This window comes from Haliotis cracherodii, unplaced genomic scaffold (genome assembly GCF_022045235.1).
Source record: "Haliotis cracherodii isolate W230 unplaced genomic scaffold, xgHalCrac1.p SCAF_1, whole genome shotgun sequence".
Classification (NCBI taxonomy): Eukaryota; Metazoa; Mollusca; class Gastropoda; order Lepetellida; family Haliotidae; genus Haliotis; species Haliotis cracherodii.
This window is the reverse complement of record NW_027266264.1, coordinates 46,680,565-46,697,945: the sequence shown is the minus strand read 5'-3', so window position 1 is coordinate 46,697,945 and position 17,381 is coordinate 46,680,565. Positions and strand designations below refer to the sequence as shown.

Below are 17,381 nucleotides of genomic sequence, written 5' to 3'. Positions count from 1 at the left end.
AAATTAGTATTATTTGACTTCTGAATTGAAGTGAATTCTTCTAGATTCGCAATATTGGAAAGGAAAACATGAAAATGTTCCCTTGGTGTTTGTTAACTGGTCAGGTACAAACACAATGCTTGTTTTCACTGAACACTTCGGTTCAGTCGTGCTCGGGGGATTACAAGGTAGGACTCGTCATCAGCAACCAATCAGATGGCAGGATTCTGATCAGTCTCTTCTCTGTGCCAATTAGGCTTAATTAAGTAGACAATAGCTGGTTTAATTGCCTTTATTGGACTGAGAGTTGTAGTTCTTGTGGATTATGTGTAGTGTATATAATAATGGTGGAATGACCAATAGACACATTAACTATTCGATATCTCTCAGTGTCGAAGTATCAACCAACAGACTTCACCATGTCGGCCACCAACACGAGTGTTCCTGGTATAGATATGTTTAACTATAGCACGGAAGAAACTGACAAATTATCCAACATGATGTCGTCGTTTTCTTCCATGCAGCAGATGTTGTCATTGGTGTCTCCAAACTCAAGTCCCGAGTCGCACATAGCGTTTACAAATCCCGGTGAAACAACTGTACCCCTTGATATGGTACAAAACGCCCTGGAGGTCTCCCCGGGAGTAGAGCCCCTGGCTACCCCATCAGAAAACGACATCAGCAACATATCATCGCCATCGTCATGTTCAGATAATGACGGCGTCGGCATTGACGTTTCCGTACCGTCGACCCTCTCCCAACAAAGCAGGCAGTCTTCCAACAAGAAGCCTCCCTATTCCTATGTGGCCCTCATCACCATGGCCGTCGAGAGTTCCACAACAGGCATGATGACTCTCAACGACATCTACAACTACATCGTCAAGAGATTCCCATACTACCAAGACAACCAACGGAGATGGCAAAACTCCATCAGACACAACCTCTCCCTCAATGACTGTTTCGTCAAGGTGCCCCGACCCCCGGGGAAACCAGGCAAGGGTAACCTGTGGGCTCTGCATCCTTCTTGTGGGGACATGTTCGGTAATGGCAGTTTCCTTCGTCGTTCTAAACGTTTCAAGTCTTCTCAAAAACAACGCCGGGATAACACCACTCTACATCAGGTCAGTCCGAACGGACAGTTTGGTCTTTACGGGGTTCCGCCCCTCTACCAAGGTTTCAACCCCCTGAGTCTCGGTCCCTTACCCCAAGGACTGACCCAGACGTATCCCTACACCACAGCAAATAGGCCTGACCCCAGTCCCTGGACTATGACATCTCCTACAGGCTACTCTCCTCCTACAGCTGGCTACTACAACGCCAGCAGCATCAACAACTCTCTGACCGGCTCCCCTCTCTCCAGCTCTCCTCCGGGATGCTCATCCCTGGGTGGGACCTACATGCCACAGATGCCATATCCTAGTTCTCTCACAGACTTCTCACATTCAAGTTACCCAGCTCTTTACCAAGCCTTGACATTTTCGAAGAGCAGTTCAGATGTTATCAGCGATTCAGTAACCAAAGCGGAAAGTGGCTGACAATCTGTACCTTTTGATCATCGACATTGAATACGTTTTTGTACCCCACTTGCATAAAAAAGTGCTATGATATTAACCATTAACATCGCTGATCCTATTGCCGTGTGGCATTCAGCAACTTCATCACAAACGAATATTTGTGATCCTGTACATATGTTTTAAATGGTTAATATAATAAAATACAATTATTATAGTGATTTGTATGTGTTTCTTGGTATACAATTTTCAACAGCAGTATATCGTAAGTCGTAAAGCCTCATCTGTGCTATGACAATCCCCCACCAAATGATTTCCATATTGGGAACGCCACCTGTAACTCTACATCACTGCTGACAACTTAACTAAATGGTCTATGATTTGCCAATATTTTTAGGTAATAGAATTTTGTTATAACACTTGATAATGAAGTAAACACGTGTACAGTGATGGCGTTAATCTGCTATATATGTTCAGGCCTCTGTGCAGATGCATTGTCGCTTTCCCTGGCATATTTTAAAACTGACAATCGCCATCAATCTTTTACCAAGGTGATTTATTTGTGGAACAGTCTGCATTTCAAATTTCTATCGTTAACACTATTTAGTTCATTTACATCCGTGACCATTGAATAGCAAATATTGGAAACCGGTTCACTAACTTACATGTATGATATTATAACGTGATATTTGAAGGAACGAACTAATAATTCGTGGGAACAAAATTATATATTTCCTATCCCATTTTCGTTTTCCAGGGTCCTCGACAAAGCTCCAATTCAGGTTAATCTTTACGTGTCTCTTAAGTCTAGCTAAAATGTTTATATTTCGTTTATATTCTTATAATGTATTTTTCCTCCGTGACATCAAATGAAAGGGAAACACTCCACACTCGACTCCCATGTGAAACACCACATGTCCATCAGATCGGTAATGTGACCAGTGCCAAACCAACGTCGCATGTATCAACTATAGTACCGGTACACGAACAAACACAATATATAACGGTATCAATACATACATTACAGCAAATTTACTTGAAAACCGGGGTCGTATATAATTTATAAATATATTATGAAATATGACATATATTTTATAAATAAAACTCATCATCATAATTGTCTTGACCGCTGTTGGCCCATGATAACGGTTTTGAAATGTTCAAGATATGTGACAGATTCAACTTAAAATATGGACAGTTTCAACTTCGTATATACCAGGCCAACAAATCCAGGGATGTAGCGGTGTGTGTATGTGACAGTTTCAACTTAGTATATGCCAGGCCAACATATCCAGGGAAGTAGTGGTGTGTGTATGTGACAGTTTCAACTAAGTATATGCCAGGCCAACATATCCAGGGAAGTAGTGGTGTGTGCACGTGACAGTTTCAACTAAGTATATGCCAGGCCAACATATCCAGGGAAGTAGTGCTGTGTGCACGTGACAGTTTCAACTAAGTATATGCCAGGCCAACATATCCAGGGAAGTAGTGGTGTGTGCACGTGACAGTTTCAACTTAGTATATGCCAGGCCAACATATCCAGGGAAGTAGTGGTGTGTGCACGTGACAGTTTCAACTAAGTATATGCCAGGCCAACATATCCAGGGAAGTAGTGGTGTGTGCACGTGACAGTTTCAACTTAGTATATGCCAGGCCAACATATCCAGGGAAGTAGTGCTGTGTGCACGTGACAGTTTCAACTAAGTATATGCCAGGCCAACATATCCAGGGAAGTAGTGGTGTGTGCACGTGACAGTTTCAACTAAGTATATGCCAGGCCAACATATCCAGGGAAGTAGTGGTGTGTGCACGTGACAGTTTCAACTAAGTATATGCCAAGTCAACATATCCAGGGAAGTAGTGGTGTGTGCACGTGACAGTTTCAACTAAGTATATGCCAGGCCAACATATCCAGGGAAGTAGTGGTGTGTGCACGTGACAGTTTCAACTAAGTATATGCCAAGTCAACATATCCAGGGAAGTAGTGGTGTGTGCACGTGACAGTTTCAACTAAGTATATGCCAAGTCAACATATCCAGGGAAGTAGTGGTGTGTGCACGTGACAGTTTCAACTAAGTATATGCCAAGTCAACATATCCAGGGAAGTAGTGGTGTGTGCACGTGACAGTTTCAACTAAGTATATGCCAGGCCAACATATCCAGGGAAGTAGTGGTGTGTGCACGTGACAGTTTCAACTAAGTATATGCCAGGCCAACATATCCAGGGAAGTAGTGCTGTGTGCACGTGACAGTTTCAACTAAGTATATGCCAGGCCAACATATCCAGGGAAGTAGTGGTGTGTGCACGTGACAGTTTCAACTAAGTATATGCCAAGTCAACATATCCAGGGATGTGTGCACGTGACAGTTTCAACTTAGTATATACCAGGCCAACAAATCCAGGGATGTAGCGGTGTGTGTATGTGACAGTTTCAACTTAGTATATGCCAAGTCAACACCTACAAGGAATATCACCACTGCCGCGTACCAACAATTAAATATTTTATTAAGGTGGTTAAAAGCCTTAATATTCCAATATATTCAACTAAAACCCCAACGTTAATGCAGGGCACTATATCAGGTTAATATTGACCACGAACGTTGTTTGATATTAACAAACGTTTTGGAATAAGCCTTTAGTACATGACGAAATCTTTGGTTTTTGTTGCCGTTGTTTAGACATTATGACAAGTTTAAAAGTCAGTTCTTTATATTTGTCTTTGTCTAATGTGACAGACACCTGCATTCACTTTCCATAACGATCTGCTTTGTGAAATTTCCATTAAAATGCATTTTGCTTCCTGTCAATATTCAAAATGTTTAATCGGTAAATAAAATACTTTTGGCTCCCTGCAAAATAGGATTATAACGCTTGACGCGTGCAGTCAATCCGCTACTGTCGCCACTTCGTGCAGTAAGACAGTTGCTACCCCCGCCTACGTTGATCCGGCGGGGACCGGGGTTGGAGGCTTGTGGAGGTTTTCTGGGACGAGGTCACTGGTACAAACGTTCCGACAATGGTGCATTAGAACGCGTAAGCAAACAGAAAATGGATCAATATTTTCTCTTTCATGAATTAAAGTGATAATCTCGTTCTAATTGAATTACAATTAGGCTATCAAGTCACGGATTCCGTTAATCCTAATCCAGCGCTGATTTGATCTCGTTAGTTATTTGACGACATCAAAGAAGCCGCCAAGCCCATGTAATGCCTACAAGTGGGAGATAGCAAGCTTCATTCATGTCCTCTCACCTCGTTGTTAAGTCACCATGCTGTTTAGACACACTGCCTTGGTTAAAAAAATAAATTAGTCGTGAATCTCAGTGGGGTCGAATTTCTAAAAATGAAATATAACTTTGATATTAAAACTCTTTGCTGCTTAGTAATATGAATGTTGAGTATCAGGTAGTAAAGACATGCAAAGTACTTCTGAGGTTCTAGCTTTCTTTGTGCCAATCGTTTAAACCTACATACATAAGTAGATGTTAACGAGCATGAGATGTTTAAGTCAACACAGATAATCTGTGTTTACATTGTACAATTGCACGTCCTCGGGTGATCTGTGCAGCTGAACAACCCCACACCTACAACAACACCAGACAGATCAGCATAGCATGATCGGCCAATGACAGCACACATTTAATTAACGCAAATCTCTTTTTCTTCTTCTATGTGTAACTTGTATTGTTATCCAGTTTGTTCGCCAAAGACACCTGAATCTGTTCTGGTATAAATGCCCAGATCGTGGAAAGTATCGACATATAACTCTAAAGCATCCTGTTCTTCCCTTGGGTAAATATGACGAGTTCAGTTATGCCTTGTGTAAACCCCTTCCAGGTGTGTCGTGATGGAGACGAGAGCACCCGCTGTCTGACGCAGCAGTGGCCGTCTCCGACATCCCTCATCACGCCGGTATCTTACCCGTCCTTACATTCTCTACCTGTACAAAGGGACGTGGACGTTAAACACAGGCCTCAGTATACGTCTGTGACAGAAAGTGGATGGAATACTACACACACGGAGACTTTGCCCAGTGACCAATATAACATGTCAGTACACGAGGACAACAGCATCCTGCCATCACCATCATCTTCAGTATCCTCCGACAACGACGATGATATCAATCTCAGCTTTGACAGTGTGTCAGGAACGTCGACCCTCTCCCAACAAAACAGGCAGTTTTCCAACAAGAAACCTCCCTATTCCTATGTGGCTCTCATCACCATGGCCGTCGAGAGTTCTACAACAGGCATGATGACTCTCAACGACATCTACAACTACATCGTCAAGAGATTCCCATACTACCAAGACAACCAACGGAGATGGCAAAACTCCATCAGACACAACCTCTCCCTCAATGACTGTTTCGTCAAGGTGCCCCGACCCCCGGGGAAACCAGGCAAGGGTAACCTGTGGGCCCTGCATCCTTCTAGTGGGGACATGTTCGGTAATGGCAGTTTCCTTCGTCGTTCTAAACGTTTCAAGTCTGCTCAAAAACAACGCCGGGATAACACCACTCTACATCAGGTCAGTCCGAACGGACAGTTTGGTCTTTACGGGGTTCCACCCCCCTACCCAGGTTTCAACCCCCTTAACCTTGGCCCCTTACCCCAGGGACTGACCCAGACACTTCCCTACAGGCCTGACCCCAGTATCTGGACAATGGGATCTCCAACAGTCTACTCTCCTACAGCTGGCTACTACAACGCCAGCAGCGCCAACAGCTCTCTGACCGGCTCCCCTCTCTCCAGCTCTCCATCAGGACCCCAAGTGGCCTACATGCCACAGATGCCATGTGCCCAGTCGGACCACACCCACACAACTTACCTGGCTCTACAACAGCACTTTGCACCCAGACAGCACACAGGCCATCTTTACCCAAGCCTCAGCACTGCATTAGCAAATGATCAGTGACGAAAGACTGGAAGTGGGCTCAGTAGTGCTCTGAACAATAACCATTGTACATGTATCTCACTGTTATACATTGACTATTTATATGACTCTCCGTATGACGCCTTTGTAATATTGAATGGCACATACAGCATTTATTTATGAATAAACTATTTATTTCCAGAATTTTAAAAGTTGCTGGTTTGTTCATGGGCATTTGGCATTGCAAAATCATTTGACAGGAACAAATCTACACGAAACATTCTGTTCCATGGCATATTGATGTATTGCTGCATTACGTTTACATAATGTATTTTAAAGAGTTCCACAGTGAGTGAGTCAGTGGGTTTTGAACAGTCTTACAGTAAGATCAGAAAACCACAGCTTGACATAAGAGGGAAACCTATATTGACATCATGTACCACTTCCCATATTACAAAAAACACTCATGGTGAATTCTATTTATCATTTTCATTACGAAATTGTGGTATGTTATGCATCAAGATATATTTATTCATTGGGAACGTGAAACAAACTTTATATCTATATACCTTCTCTGGAATTCCTCGACCCACAACCTGATTGAACGATATGTTACAGCATATTTGCAACTTTATATTTTACAACAATAACGATGCACTTTGTTGTATTTCATCATATCTGCGGTGTAATTCCACAACTTTAGTCATTCTAACCACGCTCTAATTTGTGGTGGGGCGGGGGATAGCTGACAACAATACATTTTAGTCGATGTCATGTCGCTTTCAACGAAAAGTAGGCGCCGTTTGACTGGCACTGGACTTGGAGGTATAACATGATTAATGGTTTAGTTTTAGAAAGTTGCAAAACCAGCAAACATCTCATGACGAGACAAAGAAAACTAGATGATTTGAGATTGCTGATTGTTGTCTCCTGGCGATTTGAACATGACGTATGCACGGGACGCTGTTATGCGACAGGGGGGTTCCAGGAACAAATCAAGCTGGGATGTTTCTGTGCTGAGTGTGTTTGATGGAATGCTTCCTGAAATTATTTTGGGAAATTGATGGTAGTTATCAGGATTTATGTGAGAGTAATGATTCACAGAATGGTTGTTCTTGTAATCAGATATCTGAGGGTTTTGATTTGTTGGAACATTTTTGTCATTCAACCTTTGGACAAGGTGTGTACGCGGCAAAGTGATTTGTCAGTCCTTCTGACGTCTGGAGCCTGCCTGCTTTACACATTTTTACACATTTTGGTGGGGGGTTTGACTTTCTCAGTACGACTTCCGATAAAGCATTGGTATGGAGAGTGTGTGACGGTATAAACAGCTCGTCATCATTCGCCAAGAAAATGGTCATGGGGATGTTATTTACAGTCTGTATCTGTGACCATCAGTCTGTAACCACCCGGTAACCTTCAAGAGCAGACAACAGTGTCACCCCCTGTCATCTATCAAAGGCTGTTTCCAACATCGAAGTGACCAAAGGAATCCGTGTTGTTCCCTTAATAACCAGATCACGCACACCAGTGAAAAAGTGCTGTTTCCCGTTATCTAATTTGCATACTTACGTCACTGGGGTATGACATACATGTTTTTATGTCCTAGGCTTATGTCATGAAGAAATACTTTAGTTAAATGATCATAAATGATATTCACTACTGACAACGTTATTAACCTTAAACAGTCTACATATTTTGTCAAAAACTATTAGGTTATAAAGTAACTATCCCGTGAAGGTCCGGTTTAGAATAGGTCTTCAGCAACCCACCCTTGCCGTAAAAGGCCACTATGCTTGTCGTAAAAGGCGACAAACAAACAAACAGTAACTGAAGTACAACTGAGAGTGGATACTGATTCTGTGGTGGTGGTGGTGGTGGTGGTGGTGGTGGTGGATACTCTCGAAAAGGTATGCTGTGTTCCAACAACTGACATAACGAGTCAATGCTGCGTTTGTGTTTCTGTAACATACGCAGTCGCAGTAAACTGTGCCAAAGGAAACACGAGAAACAGTAGTTTTCAAATAAAGGATGCTATTCAGTTATGCCTATCGGAGAGGACAAAGGTCTCTCAGAAGCCATGAGGGTGTTTTTACATTTTATATGCTTGATGTCACTGTATTGTATATCATGAATGTGAGGGGGGTGACCTAAAAAAAAGAAATTAATGCTGTTATCGGATAGCTAGTTGGTACAGAATCAAGTATCCACTAAGACAGTTAACGACGCACTTTAAATCAGCGACATATCACAGGTGCAGTCCTCGGGAGACAGCTTCATGTTTGTTCTCCGTCCACTGACATCAACGTCAGGTGTGAACGTTTCTGGTAAATATAAAGCGTCAACGCATCATCATTAAAACCTTGTGAACTTTTCACTAATTTCAACTATATTTTTCATATTTAGAGGTATCATGAAAGGATTAAATAGTCATCATGAAAATGTCAATTTCATGACTTGGCAGGTCCATGCACACGGAAAGAACTTTCAAACACCAATAACGCACAAAAACGCTGCTCAACACTCGCCAGAAGAAGAAAACACGATTAACGTGATAAAAGAATTAATTTGAATAAGGATTTCTATTATCATTCCTTCTTTTCAACTTTCTTTAGGCAGAATATACTGGGAAATTAATATCCTTCAAGTTGATCTGTTGTTTCTGGCCCATGGGTTACAGAATAGGATGCATGAGGACAATGCTTTGCGAAATTTAATTCTATTTATTTGCAAATTGAATATAATATACGATGTTTGAAGGCGAGTGGACCACTGTCGCCATAATAACCGTAACCCAGTAACCTAAGACGTGAGCGGGTTGTTACTGGTAAGTCGCCGGCCCGTGTCGGCAGACATCAAAGGGCCACAACGAAGCGCGGGCCAGGAACAAATGGTGAATAAAATGAGGAGAGACTTACGAACATTATCTTTGTCCACAAATCAAACTACTAATCGCTGTCTGAAGACAGTTACATTTGGATTGTGGTCCGGATAGATCTAGTTTAGGTGATCGAATCTCGTTATCTGTGTAAAACTTTGGAAACAGTATTGGTATTGTCAAATAGTCTAAAAGACTGCCTGGTATTGTGAAAGATGAAGAGTAGAGGGAGACATCCACCACGATGATGCAGTCTAGAAACTAGTTAACGGAAGCACATATGCACATGTAGCCTAGTGGTTAAAGAGTTCGCTCGTCACCCCAAAGTCCCAGGTTCGATTTCCGACATGGGTACAATGTGAAATCCCATTTCGGGTGTCCCCCGATGTCATATTGCAGGAGAATTGCTCAAAAGCGGCGTAAACGTATGCTTACTCACCCACCCACTCATTCATTCACAATGATATACACAATAATGTACCCATTTTAAAGTCGTTTAAGTTTATAACTCCATGATGCTCTGAGAAATAGTATGTTTTGAGAAAAGCCCAATGGTTACGGATAACCACATTCACAAGGTGGTGGCACGGCATGCTGGATCACGCGTGTTTGCCATATTGTCAAATACCACCGTTAAACTTTGGTAACAGCCTGAGCAACAATCATTCCGGTCTTGTTAAATTGTATTTCGCTGTTTGGAAACGGACTGAAATTCGCTTGCATACTATCTATTTTGATTTGTTAGTGTAGAACACGCCATCTCTAAAGATCACAACAGGAACAATCTTCAGCTTAACTGACACAGATTGAATGTTGCTTCTATGATCATCGATACCAACATCAGTTGGGTGCTGATTTGTTGTGATACCAATAGCTCGTTTATCAAGCCAAAAAGGTAAACCAGTAACAATTGCTCGTGTCATATATACCCACATTCGCACATTTTTAAGTGAAATAAAAGTATACGTGTTAAGAGTACATCCAATTTCAATTCCATAGTCGGCCACGTGCATATACTTTCCATGCAAATATATAAGGATAATGACTTAATTGATTGCTCTTGTCTTACCGTTAATGGTGGTATACTCCAGTCTGTGTTTTTTTAGGTATAGTTCCTGTTGGCACTGCCATCCTTTTGAATTGCTAGCAAATATCGAACACCAATTTTCGACTTTATTGTGCACCTTTCAGTAGTCAGTGTGGGATAGTTAATATTGATTCTAGTAGTTAAAACTGACATGTTTAACAAAGCTGATCCGTGAGTGACATATTGGTCAATCATCCCCAGGGGGTTGAGGGTCCTGGGGGTACGCCGTAGCCAGTGGGTAAGGGTTTTGATTAGGGTGTGATGTACATCTTCCAGTCATATCCCAATCAGTGGAGGAGCAGGGATCTCATTACGAAAGTGTTACATGCTTTGTTGCAATGGTTCCTTCAATGACACCCACAGTCATGCCCATGTAGTTACCCGGATGTACGCTGTGTCATGAACGAGTAATAACATATGGCACATGGTATATCACAGTTCTGGCCGCACGTCATATATGCTGTACACCAAACCTGATGTTATTCATGTGTATTTGTGATCTTAATATCAAGTACGCCTTTTAAGAGTGACTTGTCTCTATTTGTGCAGGACCGCCTCCGTGGTCTTGTGGTAGAGCGTTCGGCCGCGTCATACGGAAAGACGTTAAAAGATGGTACTTGTTGTTACCCTGCCAGGGGCTCGGCATCACGGGGCTAAAACAAGGACTGATCGGCTCATACTGTGTCTGAGTGGGGTATTCATGTTAAACTGCGGCATGGTATCTCAGTGAGCTAGTACTATAAATCGGCATCAGTCCGGACTAGTACAAGCAGACACACACACACACACACACACACACACACACACACACACACACACACACACACACACACACACACACACACACACACAACACACACAAAACACAAAACACACCAAAAAAAACACACACACAAAACACACACACACAAAAAAAAACACAAACACACACACACGTGCATGCATGTCGCTATATAAGTGCAATAATCTTGGACACTACATTAAACCTAATTTCATCGCACCTCACCTATTTGTGCATGATAGTCAGAAAAATTTAACTGGAACTGATAGATACACCTTCAGCTAATGAGTAACTGTATTTTGTAGAATTGCATGCATCTATGAAAGAACTAAGACTATACACAATTTCCGAATTTAACGTATTTAAAATGCACTGAAATGAACAATAGGTTCGACAATATCTTGAAATTAAAATCTTATCTTTGGACGATTCTTATGCTTATACACGAAGGGTAGAAATTGGATTGAAATATGGTGGAAATGGCTTTATCGTGCTTGGAATATTTACCGAAGCATTCTATTTTTGCATGATAATGGCAATTCGTTGTCAGTCAACCACAGTTATCAGCAGCTACTTGTTTGTGGAGGGGAATTAAATTCACTAAATGTCCCCGTTTGATCCATTCTTTTGTAATATGTTATTTCTAGTCAAATATACTTTGTAAATTCTTTGTTCTATTTTGCTCGTAAAGTCCACACATACCCCAACTAACATATGTAACCGTTGGTGTTTTCTACACGTTTTTGATAGTTTTCACAAGAAGAAATGTGTACAATTCCTACTGACAAAAGTATGTTTTTGTATGTGTCAGAGTGACAAGATGAATGACTTCATCTTTCCAGAAGTCAACCTTTCCTTTCTGTTCGAGTAATATCCCGGCAGCTCCAGCCTTTGGTGTGTACATTTCACAACATTTAGGTACAATCGAACATGATCTTTGTATGAAGATTTCAAAGAGCGTCTTACGACTCAAAAGTTGTTTGATCAAACTTACAACGTTTAAGGCATCAGTAAAGATTTCAAAACGTTTTATGGTGATGGAGTTTCACAAACATATGCTCATGATATAGTCGGAACCGTACAAGCTTCTCTGTTTTTACCAGAGATATATTGCGAAAATGAAAAGGGTTTTGTCGTTTTTATGTACGACTTGATTTGATACCCTGATGTGATAGCCTGGGAGTACGATGTCTTTATAGCACATGCTTCATATGTACATGACACTGACCATACATGTAGTAACTTATTACATCACTAACATCACTAGAACTGCTCTTGTTCCACGCTTTATATATACTATGTCTTTAAGTGTGCATGAAAATACCCGCGTTCCTGATCGTATTTTTTTATTTTAAAACTATTTTACAGACAGAAATCGACTTTGATATACATAAAAAAACTTTGGAAATCAAATTGGATTAACGATCTATTTAAAAGCGCTTCCCAAGCAGGAGTGGTTTAATGGTATGAACAATGGTGGGCGGAGCTTCAGATCTGGTCGCCAATAGGAGTGAACGGCCAATTAAAGATATCACGCCTTCTTGTGAACGTCACCCATTACAAATTACCCAACAATGGCTGACAAATCAAGAGACAAAGCTGTCTGTATTAAGGGGGATAATCTTTGCGGTGATATAAACCTAAGGATGGAGTAACGACGGTATACATTCCTGTACCTTCTCAGTTAAACCGCTGCAGAACCGTCACTTACGCAATGTTGAATCATACAAGTGTATCTCCGTATGGCAACGTGACTGGGGATGCTGTGATGCAGGGTGAGACACCAGTGTTGCCGTCGTACATGTTGCCTCAAACATTTTCAAGAGTGGCACTCACAAGGGAGACAACTGCGCCCCCAGGAACGCCGAACAGAATAGATGACATGTTCCTCGGAGAAACAGATCGACAACAGGCAGAATTGCCCGATAACGTCCCTCTGCCTTCACCATCATCGTCACCGTGTACAGATAAGGACAGCAATGACGAACTACTCATTGACACTGTCTCGGGAACATCAACTCTCTCAAAACAAAGCAGGCAGTTTTCCAACAAGAAACCTCCCTATTCCTACGTAGCCCTCATCACCATGGCCGTCGAGAGTTCCACAACAGGCATGATGACTCTCAACGACATCTACAACTACATCGTCAAGAGATTCCCTTACTACGAAGACAACCGACAGAGATGGCAAAACTCCATCAGACACAACCTCTCCCTCAATGACTGTTTCGTCAAGGTGCCCCGACCCCCGGGGAAACCAGGCAAGGGTAACCTGTGGGCCCTGCATCCTTCTTGTGGGGACATGTTCGGTAACGGCAGTTTCCTTCGTCGTTCTAAACGTTTCAAGTCAGGACACAAACAGCGACAAGACGACGCACTGATTCAGCGGTTCACATCATACGGACAGTTTGGTCTTTATGGGGGCCCGTCCCCCTACCAAGGTTTCAACCTGAATCTTAGCCCCTTACCCCAGAGACTGACCCAGACACACACACCCAACACAGCAGGCACGTCTGACCCAAGTACCTGGACTTTGGGAACTCCTAGCGTCTACTCTCCTACAGCCGGCTACTACAACGCCAGTAGCATTAACAGCTCCCTGACCGGCTCCCCTCTCTCCAGCTCTCCACCAGGACCTCACATACCACATATGCTGTCTGCCCAGTCGGGAAGCTCGCCTCTAGCTGGGACATATATGCCACAAGTGTCATCACCGAGCTCGAGTGCTATCCAAAATTTATATAATTATTCCTATCCTCAGTTGTGTCAGTCATTCACAGGAGCTTCACAGCCTATGTATTCATATGGTATGTCAAAGTGAAGGCATTGGCTGAGAATCATATCATCTCAGGATCAAAAACATCGATAATAGTGCTATCAAATTGCTTGTCATTGATGTAAAAGGCGTACAGGTACGCCACTATATAATCATAATATACATAAACTTGGTTGACACAGCAACGACTGATGTCTATGCATATATCACAAGTGACTTGAATTGTAAATGTACTCTTTCATGCTTTGATATAAGTTATATAATTATTGTTATATATGTATAATATACATTCAAAAATAAATATGCTTTATCACAGAATTGTCTATTCTTGTGTAGTGGTGTTGTAACTTAAGTACTATTTTGTGAAACATATCTCGATGTCATTTTTGTACATCATCATGGCATCTCAATTTGTTCAGCGTGTTATCTCCCACTGCTGGATGTTGTACGTGTGTGTGTTCTCCATGCGCTGAAACTACCCACTTTAAAGCTTCAATATTGCCTCCTCGGTATGGCTGAAACATCATGTTATAATAGCTTCAATATTCCCTCCTCGGTATGGCTCAACATCATGTGATGATAGCTTCAATATTGCCTCCTCGGTATGGCTCAACGTCATGTTAAAATAGCTTCAATATTCCCTCCTCGGTATGGCTAACAATTCATGATATAATTGCTTCAATATTCCCTACTGGGTATGGCTCAAACATCATGTTATCATAGCTTCAATATTCCCTCCTCGGTAGTGCTGAAACATTATGTTATAATAGCTTCAATATTCCCTCCTCGGTTTTGGCTCAAACATCATGTTATAATAGCTTCAATATTCCCTCCTCGCTAGTGTTGAAACATCATGTTATAATAGCTTCAATATTCCGTCCTCGGTAGTGCTGAAACATCATGTTATACTAGCTTCAATATTCCCTCCTCGGTATGGCTCAAACATCATGTTATGATATCTTCAATATTCCCTCCTCGGTAGTGCTGAAACATCATGTTATAATAGCTTCAATATTCCCTCCTCGGTATGGCTCAAACATCAAGTTATCATACCTTCAATATTCCCTCCTCGGTAGTGCTGAAACATCATGTTATAATAGCTTCAATATTCCCTCCTCGGTATGGCTCAAACATCATGTTATCATATCTTTAATATTCCGTCCTCGGTATGGTAGATATTAGAGACCCAATAGGTTGTAGGATATCATAAAATTCACAGCAGACCGGTGTCTACAGTAACTACTACAGGAATATTATCTTGTACATACATTATTATATCTCCATGTGTTCGTCGTCGAGCAGTGGCTAATCACACCATGTCTTCCGTGAATTTTATTATTGAACATATACTGAGTCAAATTAAAATCTTCACATTTTTAAAAGTAATCCAATATATGATATACAACGGACAAATGTATCAGAGAAGGTAATTTTTAATCATTAATGTCCAAAGAAGGATTTTAATTAACGGTGGTAACCATAATTTGTTCCAAGCACCTTCGGTATTCGGTTATAACATCAACAGTTTAAACCATAAGTCCCAAGCACGAGAATCTGATGGCACACAAGTTCAGTAGCATGTATGGCCACCATGTGCGTTTACAACTGCCACACAACGCCTCCGCATGGACCTTGTGATGCTTGTGAACACATGATTGGGAAGACGACGCCATTGTTGCTGCAAAATGGTGCCAAGATCTTGCAAATTCTGTGGTTGGTTCTGGAGAGTGCGCAGACTTCTGCTAAGAGCATCCCAGACGTGTTCGATGGGATTGAGGTCGGGAGACCTTGACGGCCAGTCCATGACGTTGACTCATTCTGAAGGAAATTCCTTGTCAAAATTGCTGTGTGGGGTCTGGCATTGTCGTGTTGGAAGATCAAACCGGGTCCATGTGCTGCCATAAAAGGCAGTTCTGCGTTGAGGTTGCCACGGATGACAACAAGCCTGGAACGTGCATTGCCACAGAAAGCACCCCACACCATGACACTTCCGCCTCGAAATCTGTCAACTTCCTGTACACAACACTGGGCGTAACGTTCATGACGGCGCCTCCACACCCTCGCCCTACCATCAGCAAATCGGGATTCATCACTGAAGACGACTTGATTCCAATTCCTCTGAGTCCATCGTAAGTGTCGCTGTGCCCACAATTGACGTTGACGTCTGTGTAATTGAGTCAGAATCGGCTCGCAGTATGGCCGTCGTGCTTGAAGGTGAGCAGTTCTCAGACGGTTTCGAACAGTTTGCGCACTCATTCTACCCCTAAACAGTTCATTTCTGGTTGATGTAGCCGTCAAAAATCGGTTACGGAGGTGACGTAAGACAATCTGAAGATCCTCTGCATGTGACGTCACACGTGGTCGACCTGGCCGAGGGCGATCAGCGGTGGTACCCGTTTGCTGTAGAGGCGTCTGTAAATCATAAACAGTCCGTCGACTACAACCCATCGTCCTTGCGACTTCAGCTACGGACGTTCTCGTCTGCAACATGCCGATGGCACGTTCACGTTGCACTTTTGAAAGGCGTGGCATGACAAATGGCCGTAAAGACTTTTGTTTTCTTGTGTTTTTCTTTTTTTGTTAATGACTGCTAACAAGTATGGCTGAAAACACGTGCGGTATTATGGCCACGTGACCAGTTGCACGTGAAAAACCACTTTTGCCACTATAGTGCTGTGCACATGATTTTGATCGATTCACCTGCACAAACACTGGTGTTATCTGAAGACAATACGTGGCCATGACTGTTTAAATACACAATAAGGGCCCACAATGATAAGTGGTCAAAATGTTAAAATTTTAGGATTGTGAAGTTTTTAATTTGGTTCAGTATATATCCACAAGGCATTGGAGTTTATTTTGCCATATCTTTAACATGTCATGAAAGATGTCTTTTTTCTCTGACGTGCTGGTCAGTGTATCCAATAATAAGTTGATCTCCATCGAGCGACGTCATAACCTAGATTGCAGCAAATGAAGTTTCTTTTCACGCGTTGAATGTAATTGCGAGGGTATGGAATCAGCGATGGTGTTTGGCTGTAAACATCTAGCGTGTATGTAAACGCATGTAAACCCAAGCTCTCAACACTACATTCTCGTGGCTACCTCCTGACACCTTCACTGAAACTATGTCTGTTGTATGGCTATGTCCGTTTCACACACATGCCATGTACCATGCACATTTACATTAGACGCTGCATCAAGCCAGAACCAAACGATCAGAACACAGCCACAGAAACTGATACACTTCACACTTAGTTGATTTGGTCATGGAAGAAATTTCAATAAAGTTGCTATAATCCAGTTAAGGTGTAATTTTAATCTAGATTTACTGTGAAATAGTATTAGAATACTTGGTCGCGTGCAAAGATCCCTCAATGTTGTCATTTTACAAAGATCAGGTATACGCTCCTGTGTGCACAGATCCCTCAATGTTGTCATTTTACAAAGATCAGGTATACGCTCCTGTGTGCACAGATCCCTCAATGTTGTCATT

At 42.1% G+C, this 17,381-nt stretch overlaps 3 protein-coding genes across 3 annotated transcripts; all 3 read left to right on the top strand.

Moving 5' to 3' along the window:
• Positions 1 to 644: 644 nt before the first annotated feature.
• Positions 645 to 1,514, top strand: LOC139456002 (forkhead box protein B2-like). The gene has a single exon (XM_071237523.1). It carries the CDS (start codon positions 798 to 800, stop codon positions 1,512 to 1,514), a length of 717 nt encoding a protein of 238 aa, XP_071093624.1. The 5' UTR covers positions 645 to 797.
• A 3,775-nt stretch (positions 1,515 to 5,289) lies between these two features.
• LOC139455991 (forkhead box protein D2-like) lies at positions 5,290 to 6,405 on the top strand. The gene has a single exon (XM_071237515.1). It carries the CDS (start codon positions 5,290 to 5,292, stop codon positions 6,403 to 6,405), a length of 1,116 nt encoding a protein of 371 aa, XP_071093616.1.
• A 6,418-nt stretch (positions 6,406 to 12,823) lies between these two features.
• Positions 12,824 to 13,930, top strand: LOC139455980 (forkhead box protein B1-like). Its single transcript, XM_071237505.1, has one exon. It carries the CDS (start codon positions 12,824 to 12,826, stop codon positions 13,928 to 13,930), a length of 1,107 nt encoding a protein of 368 aa, XP_071093606.1.
• The last annotated feature ends 3,451 nt before the right edge of the window (positions 13,931 to 17,381 follow it).

Excerpts from the sequence above, each read along its gene's own strand:
- LOC139455980 (XM_071237505.1), top strand. The coding sequence starts at position 12,824 with ATGTTGAATCATACAAGTGTATCTCCGTATGGCAACGTGACTGGGGAT.
- LOC139455991 (XM_071237515.1), top strand. The coding sequence starts at position 5,290 with ATGACGAGTTCAGTTATGCCTTGTGTAAACCCCTTCCAGGTGTGTCGT.
- LOC139456002 (XM_071237523.1), top strand. The coding sequence starts at position 798 with ATGGCCGTCGAGAGTTCCACAACAGGCATGATGACTCTCAACGACATC.